Here is a 12,099-nt window from a genome sequence, read left to right on the forward strand (position 1 = left end):
AGATATTCGCGGTTTTATATTTCATACGGCATTTTCCATAGTAAACTTTTACCAAAGCCATCCAATGATTTTTTCCATAGAGGTTAAAATAAATTATTTTTTCTCTTATTTTCTCTCGTATTTTACCGTTGAAAGAGCCATATTTATGAAATAATATCGCGAGTATCTGCGAAGCCGTTAAAAATTTTGAAATACTCTAAATACAGAAAATGTTTGTTGTTTAATTCTCCATCTACTAAAAGAATAATATACAGGGTGTTCCATTTAAAATAACGAAGAAAAATTATTTTATATTTTAGAAAATTTGGCGTAGAATTTTCAATACCCTGTATGATTTAAGATAACAATATTTATAGCAAAGTAACTACAGACCATGTAAAGTAAACACCTAATATAGTTTTGATTTCAGGACAGTTCTTGTATTTTTAATAATTTTTTTAAAAGGCTGAAAAAAATATTTTTTTTAAATTTATTAATATCACTGAAACTATGAAAACTTATATAAAAAGACCTTAAGATTCTGTAAAGTGGTCAGAAAGGAAGCCAAAAATGTAATAATACAGGGTGTTTCATTTAAAAAAATCATCCTGATCCACTCACACTTTTTTGAGTCGCCCTGTAGAGGTTAAGTTATTTTCCTGAAATACATCGTAATACATACTTTAGATTTGCACACAAAATTCCCAAGTTGTTTATTCTAGGAGCTACAGATACCCGACGCACTTTTGCCGGACCCAGAACCTAAGAAAAAAAAACTAAACATATATTCTATTTCATATTATATGTATGTAGCATTCACGTATATGCCTTATGTATTTGTTTGAATTTGGTGCATTTTGGCGCCGCTGAAGTGCCGCTGAAAACCGAATTATAACGAGAAAACTGTCCTGGACTGGGTCTTGTTGAACTGGATGGCATTTGTCCATCATCAGTTAATCATTAGCTGAAGAAGTATGATTCTTGGATTGGAGGGTATAAATTCATTATTAAATAACATTATTTTCATCAAAATAATATATTAAAACCGAATTATAACGAGTAAACTGTCCTGGACTGGGTCCTCTTGAACTGGATGGCATTTGTCCATCGGCAGTTTATCATTAGCTGAAGAAGTATAATTCTTGGATTTGAGGGTATAAATTAATTATTAAATAACATTATTATCATCAAAAGAATATATTAAAACGGAATTATAACGAGTAAACTGTCCTGTCCTGGACTGGCCTGGAATAATGTTACAGTTACTAAGTTATTGAGCTAAACCATATTCAATATTCAACGTACAAATTACTGGTCTACTGATTACATAGCAGTATTGGATATCATTTAATAGGATCATGTAATATAATGGTGAAATTTTATGCAAATAAATTTAAATATCATTTTAATTACTGAGCCTAAGCCACGGCTCTATCTATCGACGGCCTAGAAACTAATATCATACACATAAATCCGTTGCTTATTTGCATGGAATACATGCCCAAATAAATTTCTGGTTTTAATAGACGCTTAACGAGCTAGAACGTAATAACGAGTCAGCGCATTCTACATCCTAAAATTTGATATCAACTTCTTTTTAATTTACATATTTTATAATAGCTTATAAATCATTGAATAAAAAGACTAAGGAAAGAGTGAAGTACTATTCTTATACCGTATGATCGAAAAAAAACGGCGTCAGCGATGGCTATGAACTAAAGATCGCTGTCATTTTATAGGTAAATGTATATGGGAAATGTCATTGATCGTCATTTCCCAGCCAACTGGACGCCGTTTTTTTTTCGATCATACGGCGGTACTAAAGCTAAGGTCAGACACAACTACTTTTGCAGTACGAAAAACTGCTCAACGAATCCTCATCTGAATACGCCTGCCCTCCATAACTGCCTGGCGTAGCTCGTCAACATGTAGTATATCTTTACTGCGTGCAACATCAAAAGTTGCGACGCGTGCTCAGAATTTTTAGGAGTTGCCCACGCTGCAAAAAATAATGCATAGACGCAGGTGTCGTAGAATGTTTAGGAGGGGAGTTAATCACCGCCACCTTACAAATCTATTGTGTGTTCCCCTTTCTTGAGTTATAACGTTATAACTCAGCTAACAAAAGCCAGTATCTGAGACAGCTCCACAGAGGCCAGCTCTCCGTCCTCGACATCAGCCGTGCCAAAATTCATGGCACGAATGGTCGTCGTCTCGGCGCACTTAGTGATAAGGTGTTTCCCCACAGAATCTGCATTCGCCGTTGTTTTTCAGCTTCAGCCTACTGAGGTATTCATTGAGGAGACAGTGTTTTGTTAGAAACCCCGTGATAGTCCGAAGAATGTTTTTACTTAAATCAAGGAAAACCTTTGATTTTTCTCGGTCGTACCTTCTGAGGAACTTTCGAGAGTCTTAAATCGTTGGAGGACACCCATTCCTGATTACGGATGTTTTCTAGATTCTTTTGTTCCGCTTTCAGTTGTTTTCCGCTTGGAAAACAGAACGGTTGTGGTCCAGTTATTGAAGTGTTCGCTCCTTTTCTAACTAGATCATTTGCTTTTTCATTGCCTTCTATCCCTTGGTGAGCAGGCACCCAGAGTAGGAGGACTTTATTTTCTTTGCCTAATTTGTTGAGCTTCTCTAGGCATTCTTTGACCAACTTCGAATTGATGGTTACTGAGTCGATCGCGTTTAGTGCTGCTTGACTATCGGATAGGATGCCAATTTTCTGTTTTCTATAGTTCCTATCTAGGATAAATTGTACGCATCTTTCGATAGCCTAAATCACAAAACTCCACAAAAAACAGTGAAGTTTCAATTATTGCACTTTACTAAGATCAAAATTAAGATGTTTGAAATATACAGGGTGTTTCAAAAAAAATGTGCCATCTCTCGTGGGGGGGATTCCTCACGTAAAAATAAGATTTATTTTTCATATCAACATAGGTCCGATTCTGCTTTGTTTCGTAACTACAGGGTGTTAAATTCTTAATATTTTTTCGATTTATTGTAATTTTCTTTAAACTACTTTTAGCGTTTCGAATGAAATTTTGAGGGTAAAAGTTACTATAAATGCGACATATTTTAAAGCTAAAAATATGTCGACATATTCACCAGGAATATTTTTTTTAAAAAAAGCATGTACGCCACTGACTTTTTTTTTCTCTTGTTAGCGAAATGGTGTAAGCAGTTTAATGCCGATTAAAAGTTACCTCTTGGTATTTTGTCTATTTCGGCCTCCTTGATGAGATAAACGCAATTTTATTAATTTGCCTTTCCAAGTCTAATAGAAACCTTTAAAAAAATTAATATCATTAACTTGAGAAAGTTTTAAATAAGTATTCTTCGTCAAAAAATATGAAAAAAAGTTCCTATAAACATGGGTATGGAAATGCATAGTTTTAGAGTTAAAGGATGTTAAAACTTTTTAAAATCAGTTTTTTTTGTAATTATCTTAAATACCAGTATTTTTTTATTTGAAATTGCTGTAGGTTGGACTAATAGTAATAATAACTAATAGTAATAATACTTAATAATAAATTAGGTAATAGATATTTACAATATCAGTGCGTTAACAGCCTCATTAAGATACGCGTGTGAAATTATCTTAATGGAGTTAACTGGCGTGTATTGTACAATATTTTTTCTACGTTTAACTATAAAAACACACAATTAATTTTAAAAATTATTGTACTTAACTATATATCTATCCTAAAAGTCAATTACCTTAATACCTTTGTTCAAATAACACCATGCATGGCAATGTCAATATGACAGTAAATAATATTGATGTCATTAGTTTAAAAAATGAGCGATTCGGGAAGTATAACCTCTGACATTGAAGAAGAGGCATTCAGAGCCATTTCTGGGGCCCGTATTCTGTAACTTTGACATAAAAACGTTACGCTTTCAAAGTGGTGAGTGCAGGTATTCGATCAGCGAAACGCAAGGCAGTTGATTTTGGTATTCTCGTTGCCATGCGAATCGTGTTGGCTTGAAAATGAACATCAATGACATTCCCCATATAATTTTACATATAAAATGAGAACGTTATTCATTTCATAGCCATTGTGTCACAGCCATTGTTTCATAGCCAATGGTAGTCCGAAATTCTTTCAGTTTTAATACTGATTCATTGTCTACCACATTCAAACATTGGCGTAACTACAGGGGTGCCTGGGGGTGTCGGGCCTCCCCCAGGTACTGCTGGGCACCCCCCAGCGAAATCCTGAATTATGACTCTTGTATTAATTTTTATTTGCTTGTGATGCAGTAAAAATGACGTTTTCTAGTTTTGTTTAGTTAATATTATTTTGTTGTGTTCAAAAAGTGTGTTAATTTTTATTTTTTTAGAAAATCTGTAGGTCTTTAGAAAATCCAGGATAAAAGTAATCTACGGGAACACGGTTTGATAACCAAGTCTATGAAATTTATTGATAGAGAAATGCATGTTAACGTTTTATTCAAAAAACGAGTTTTTTAAAATTATTTCATTTTTGAAAAAAACAAAAGCCCTAGGCCCCCCCTGGGCTCAATCCAGGCCCCCCAGGCCCACCCCAGGATAAATTGCTAGTTACGCTAATGCATTCAAGTAAAAAAAGGATGATTGTCATCGGTTAGGTGCAATCCAGACAATCTTGATACTTATGTTTAAACAGTTATAATATATTACTAATGTTTTAATAACATTATCTAGGATAGTTTGACAAAACTGCATTAATATTTTTATTTATTTTAATTTTATTAATTGTGATTAATAAAAGTCTTTATTCGTGCTACTTCTATAAGTCTACTTCTATGGCTTCTATTTCACTTGTGGTAACAAATTTGTTTGTTATAATAATTTATATTTTTATAATTAGGTAACCTAAATTAGTATTTATCTCTATTTCAGGCGAAATTCCGCATCAAATGTTCAACAATCTTCAAGCCAACCAATACCGCAACATCACTCTATCTCAAGCGATCAATCTCAGAGTTCTTCTCAACTGACGCCGCGTCATGTTCAAACTAGTAGAAGTCTGACACCGACGAATCAAAGGTCCTTAACTCCAACTACTGTATTATCAAGTTCGGGAACGGAACAATCGGGTATTAGTTTAAGTGGATCGAGTGAGGATCGAAGAGATAACTCTACTCCCAGACAACGTCTCAACCAAACCATTGTATCGACGAATCAAACCTTAACACCTCAAGTAAACGTACCGACAAACCGAAATGTTCAAATCGCTCATGCTTCTACCTCCAACATACCAAATATACAAGCGCTACCTTTATCGGCAAGTGGTAGCCAAACATCTCAAATTCCTACTCAAAATTTACCGTCATCATCGGGCAAGTGTGGAATTTCAGTCCAGAGAGCAATATCCATGCCGACCTCTTCTGGCGAACATTCAAGAATCGGTCAAGACAATCGAGCTGGATTACAAAGGAGCGAGGCATCAGATAGACCCGCTGGAAAGAGGGTTAATTACAGCCAAAGCGAGAGAACACCAAGGTATTTTATAGTTTTTCTTTATTTCTGTTGCAACTAGGCTTCCTCAAGTAGCATTTTTGGACACATTTTAGGTAATGTTTCTAATAATTGTGTCTGTTTCTTGACACAAAATGGAAACGGTATGCCACAAATAGGAAACATTTTTGAAACCTATTTTATATGGCTTTATTACATGTGTTTCCAATGTGGTGGCACTAGCGGTTTCCTGAAATGTTTCGATGCGGAATCAAAACTTTTAAAGGAAATGTTTCGAAACATTTTTTTGCAATTTGTGTCCAAGATGTTCTCGTTTTCAGCAGTCAATGTTTATAAATATGAAGACACAAAAATAGTCCGGCAATAGCAAATTGATCGTTTAATTTAATAATATACTTTCATATTTTTAATGCCCCTTCTATACCGGGTGCGTCTCAAAAGTGGCTCACCCCTATAACTTTTTTTATTTTTTTAGTTAAAAAAATGAGATTTGGTATGTTAGTATATGACATAAATTAGGATTGATTGACGTATTCAATTGTTTTCGGTCACTTACTGTTTCACCAGAAATGACTACAACTTTTGATTTTTAAATATCACCCACGATATTTTTTTTACTTTATTCGATACAAAATGACATTCTGAATAGAATGACATATCATATGTCAACTTTTGACATTTTCGCATATGATTTATTTGAAATTATAACTTGCGGTTCGTAACGAAATTTGGACTCGAAATACCAAGTGTGTGGTATCAAATTATTCGTAAAAAATGCTTTTTCCGAATATGCTAATTAGCCACCCTCGTTCCATTTGAAAAAATTGAGATTTGATTAAAAATACGCATTTTCTAACTGCCCAGGACAAGACTCCTTGATTAAGAATTAGTGTTTTTAATTTGTTTTTCCAGGAATCCTTGATTAAATTAATTAGTGTTTTTAACACAGCCATGGCATTCTAGATTGAAATTTAAAATGCGATTTTATATTGAGCGAGAATGTCAAAATTTGACATATGACATGTCATTCTATTCAGAATGTCAATTTATCTCGAATAAAGTAAAAAAATACCGAGGGTGCCATTTAAAAATCAAAAGTTGTAGTCATTTCCGGTGAAACAGGCAGTGACCAAAAACAATTGAATACGTCAATGAATCCTAATTTATGGCATATACTAACATACGAAATCTCGTTTTTTTATCTGAAAAAAAATAAAAGAGTTTTAGGGGTGAGCCACTTTTGAGACGCACCCGGTATATCATTATTTTTGTTGCTACAAAGTATTTTTGTTTCAAACATAGATTTTTATTTCTATATCATAGTTCTGAAAATAAAAATAATATATTTTTTTGTTTAGTTTGTTAAGTTATTTTATAAGTGATAAATTTGGCAACGTCAGTTTGGCGGCGAATTCCGTCCTCAGTGTCAAATTGCCAAAAATAATTTGAAAATATGAATATACAACTGAAGAAAAAAATAGTTTAGTGGGATTCTGGTCAGAAGAGTTATTAAGGAGGGCGCGCACTGAATGGGTATCGGCGCGAGCGAGCAGCACGTAATTTTCAGTTTACGTTGAAATAAATGTAAGCCCGCGCACCGCATTAGATCGGTGCTCTTCGAGCTATCGGCGCCATTCGAGCTATCGGCGCCATCAGGCGAAATCAGAGAATGCATGGGAGGGGGACGAATAGTCTACGCCGGGCGACTGTTTTTAGTGGAGCGGTTTTACATTAAACATTTCCGATGAATTATTAATCGAAAGTGTACGAGACCATATCATACTTAATATGCGGTTTTTTATAAAAAATTCTTATAAGCACGTAACCCATATTGTTTAATACACTTATTCAATAACTGAATTAGAAAACCTTCCGATTAAACCCATTTATTTCTCATCTCGTTTTGATTATCTCACATTAGTATGGAAATCTAATTTAAATATCGTCAAAAAACTTATCATATTATTTAATTTTTTGTTTGTTTTGACGTTAGTAATTACAGCTGATAAATAATGTTACTATGTTGATCGCTCCGTACAAGGTACAAATAGAGAAAATAATATTTATGTTTAAATAAAATATTTGTACATATCTCTACCGTATGATAAACAACGGCGTCCAGTTGGATGGGAAATGACGATAAATGACATTTCCCATATAAATTTACATATAAAATGACACCGACCTTCATTTCATGGCCATCGCTGATGCCGTTTCTTTTCGATCATACGGTACTATAAAATAAAAACTATATATTTTTTCTTTTTTTAATTTTCTTTGACTTTTTTATTATATTTTAAGGTTTTAAAATCTTGGTTTTAAGTCAGTAGTGAATAAAACAAAACTTGTGTTTACATTTTGTTTAATGATTGACGTTTCGACCAATTTTAATTCGGTCTTCTTCAGAATCTATAATATACAATACTATTTTATCACTAACAATGTGTTTAATATATAATTTTTCTTACCACAAATGTAGGACATCATTTATACGTATATTATAGATTCTGAAGAAGACCGAATTAAAATTGGTCGAAACGTCAATCATTAAACAAAATCTAAACACAAGTTTCGTTTTATTTACTACTGACTTAAAACAAAGATTTTAAAAACTTAAAATAACAGCTATATATAAATGTTTGTAATGACACTTATTTAGATTAAAAAACTAAAAATAGAAGTTTTATTTGACTATTTTTCTCTAGCTTTGTCTTTAAAGAACAAATTAAACCCTTTTGAATGATACCAAATTTGTTAAAATCGGTCAAGCTAAGAGTCATGTAGTATATTTTATCCCCATCTTCCACTCTATTTCACTAATTTTATGTAGTTTGTTAAGATCTAAATATATTAATGTGTGTTTGGTTAAGACCTAAATAATATTAATTTCCATCATAAAGCATAAAATATAAAAATATAAATAGTAATAATACTTTATAATTTTTTGAAATGCCGAATGAATTTGACTAAAGTTGAATAAACTTCTCCTCGTCTATGCTCAAATTTATGCTGGTGACGGTACTCTCGACCGTCGCGCGTCGATCGTGCGACTCCAGTGCGCGGCTACAATCGACTTTCCGACCGGTCGTGCCGTTCGCGCCGCTCGCTCTCGCCGATACCCCTTCAGTGCGCGCGGAGCTTTATAGTTATTAACGTAATAAGGCCGATAAACAACAAATAACGGCCGGGCTGAAGTTTGTGATCCGAGGCGATAGCCGAGGATCATAAGCAGCCAAGGCCGTTATTTGTTATCGGCCGTGTTGCGTTCTAGATTTTTCGTCATACTGCAGATTTTTTAGAGCAATAAACACTACTATTTAATAACAAATTTTATTGAACAATAACACAAGTAAGGATAAAAATACATAATGTCTTATACTAAAATTCATTTTTCATGATAATGAACATGGAAATTAAAAGTGCACTTGTTGTTCTTAGAAATCTGTAATCCTTCCCAGGGATTTACAGATTTTATAGAAGAAGATGATGCTACTGAAGAATGGCAAATATTTGTATCCACTAAAGACACATTATTTTTGGAGCTATCATGAAAAAAGTTGATTTGTTATTTTCATTCTTTGGAAACTGATTTTCTATGTAAGTTTCTGCCACTGTTGAAGACTCCCATCCTCCTAGCTCCTTTAGCGATAGTAAATCACCACCATTTTCGGCGAGCATGGTTGCTGATGATCTACGAAATGAATGCCCTGTATAACGTTCTGATTCTCCAAGTTCAAAATTTTGCAATTTTCTGCGGTACGCTCCCGATGGTATGTATACCGACGATTTGCTTAACACACTTGCCTTTCTTGTAACCAATGAAAAATTTTGGATTGTCAAAGTTACGAGGACGCAGGTTGATGTATTTTTTGTATAAACCATAGGCATCAAACGGAAGGCCCGTTTTTGGAATAAGAAATTTCCTATCTTTCTTATTTTTAGTATTTCTTAATGAGACAAGAATATTTTTCTCCGAATCTTCGAAATCATCAACTGTGAGTGACCAAAGCTCGCTGCGCCTACAAGCTCCAAGAATACCAAGCACCAATACAATTTTTCGAGTAACCAGGTGTAATCATCGGCATCCAGTAGAAAATTATTTATGTCATTCTCCGACAGAACTTTGGCTTTTTGGTGAATAACCTTCGTTTTTGCGCCTCAGAAACATGAACAGTTTACCAAATCTATGAACAAATATAATTTAGATGAGTATGATTAAATATCGAAGAATATAATGGCTTTTTACCTTGATATGTCGATGTTTTCATATACTCTCAACGCAAGCTTCAGCATGGATATCTTTGTCCACAGTGATGTAGGAGAATACATTTCAGACATTCTTTTAGCATAAGCCAGCAATACCGCTTCATTTACGCTGTTTATACTTCTATCCTGCCGCCACTTCAAAAATTGTCATATTCCTGCTGATATCTCTCTCTGGTTATAGTCGGAAGTAAATTTTGAGTAGCCGCAGCCGCTTCCTCCTGTATTTCCAACGGAATTTCTCGCGACATCTCGCTATGGTCTATTTTCCCAATTTTTGAAAAGTCCAACTGACAATAAATAGTCATTGTTGCAGGTGACAGACGTTACGATTACCTTAGAAACTTAACGGCCGCCGGCCGTTATGATAACGTCCGGCGGACGTTATATGCATCTTTTCCATTCTGATTTTGCTTATGTTATAATAATATAACAATATAGTATGACGAAAAAGAATATAAATGTAAAAAGAATAATTTCAACAAGAATTGTTATTAAAGACTGAAATTAAAAAATTTTAGTCTTTAATAAGATATTCATTCAGAATCATTGAGAAATAATAAATGAATTACTTCTTCAAAAGATATTCTGTTATAAGTGAAGAATGCTTGAAAAAATTGTTTAAAAACTTCGTACAACTGCTTGGCGAATTTTGAAGAAGCATAATTTTAAGTCATTTAAATATTTCGACCACCAAGAATTATTGGACGAGGGTAAGGAACGTAGGGAAATTTTGTCCATTTAGTACTTAATTTCGAGAATTGTTTGGTATTTAATAAATACATTTTCTTTTGGAGTAATTTGTTTACTGATCTACGAAATATATTTGATTTTTAAAGATCATATTATATTTTTAGTGTACTTTTTGTAACTTTTGATAGAGAATATATATTGTGATTGTTATGTTTGTTTAACCAGGACAGGGCTATTTTAAATTTTCGTCTAATTTAGTAATCTTGTATCTCTCATAACTCAAAAACAAATACGTACAAATTATTCAAAATGTAGAATTTGAAGTGATTAAAATTCGAATTTATTAAATCGGGATTTCATATACTTATATCAATGTCAAAATTGATGTTGAATTTTGCAGTGAAAATCTAAAACAAAATGAAATATCTATTTATAATAATAATAGCTCCCGTATATAGTGTTTAACGTCTTGGGAGTAGCAAGGTACAGCTTGCTATACTAGAGCCGTTCGGTATACAAAAGGAAGGTAATGTGGCTAGCACTACGCTTCAACCGCCTATTATTACCTCAGGATTGTCAATCCCAAGTACTCATTTAAGGCTGAGTCGACCTAGGTACCCAAACTATTTTTATTTTAATAAAAATAGTCGGCTGATGAAATGCCGGGTGTGGGAATCGAACCCACACCTTGGGATTGGTAGACGAGAGCATGTACCTCTACGCCACCGGGCACCTTAAAAAATATATCAATTATCGGGCAAATATCTATTTATATCTCCTAAAAATACTCAAAGCAAGATATGATGCAAATTTTATAGTTATTTTCAGTTTTATTTTTAATCTTGTATATTTTCAGGAGCAGACCACCGCTCAATAGATCCCTTAGTAAAAAAGAAATGATTAAAAACTATATTAAAAAGGAAACGGCAAATTTCTTCGGCGTTGGTGAAAATGAAGATGAAGAGCAACAAAGATGGTTGGATAGAAGGAAAAGAATGGCTTCGAGGTAAGTAACCAACAATGTTGTTTCAAAATTTTAATCAGGTAATAAAATAAGATAATTGAACGAGATGTGATTTGGAGAATATTGTCTTAGGTGAAATTTGACTTCGTTCTTTACTTCGTTGGAAAATTTAACCTGTTGCTCTCCGGTATCTGTCAAAGTTGACAGTTATAATTATAAATGGCTAAAAATGAGTTTATTGGCTGAAATTTGAAAAATTTTGTTTGAAAAAGTTGTTTCTCTTTTAATTTTACGTAAGTATCTCAATTTTCAGCCAATTTGAGGTAAAAAAATCAACATATTTGACCAAAAGTAACCGATTATCGCAATGGAAGCAAAAATAATTGATACCTAGTTTATTTACCAATGGAATATTTGTCTAGTGATCATATACCGTATATCGTGTGATGCATCGAAACACGGGACATAGGAAATCCCATGTTAATTTTGAAAAGGTCAAATATTATCCCCCCAGATGATTTTATACAAAAGTTGTATTAGACTTTTTTGAAGAGGCGTTAAGTTGCACTTTTGTGTAGAATTTCGTTTCATTTGGAATAGTCATTTAAAAGTTATTTTTAAAAATCTACCTTCAAATTAATAAAATTTGTAATACGGCCCAGAGAAAGCTACAATTAAAATACCAGCAAAAATGTGATTATGTCATTATCAAAGTCGATGTCACATT

At 33.3% G+C, this 12,099-nt stretch overlaps 1 protein-coding gene across 1 annotated transcript in view; it reads left to right on the forward strand.

Annotated features, from left to right (window-relative positions):
* The window catches only part of LOC115874888 (inactive rhomboid protein 1), a 143,175-nt gene that overhangs the window by 83,410 nt on the left and 47,666 nt on the right, over positions 1 to 12,099 (forward strand). Inside the window, exons 11-12 of the mRNA XM_030890187.1 lie at positions 4,874 to 5,476; positions 11,265 to 11,414. Coding sequence (XP_030746047.1) covers positions 4,874 to 5,476; positions 11,265 to 11,414 — 753 coding nt within the window. The remainder of the gene's footprint in view (positions 1 to 4,873; positions 5,477 to 11,264; positions 11,415 to 12,099) is intronic.

The sequence above is a fragment of the Sitophilus oryzae genome, unplaced genomic scaffold (genome assembly GCF_002938485.1).
Source record: "Sitophilus oryzae breed Bouriz unplaced genomic scaffold, Soryzae_2.0 scaffold_1307_pilon_pilon, whole genome shotgun sequence".
In the NCBI taxonomy this organism is placed as follows: Eukaryota; Metazoa; Arthropoda; class Insecta; order Coleoptera; family Curculionidae; genus Sitophilus; species Sitophilus oryzae.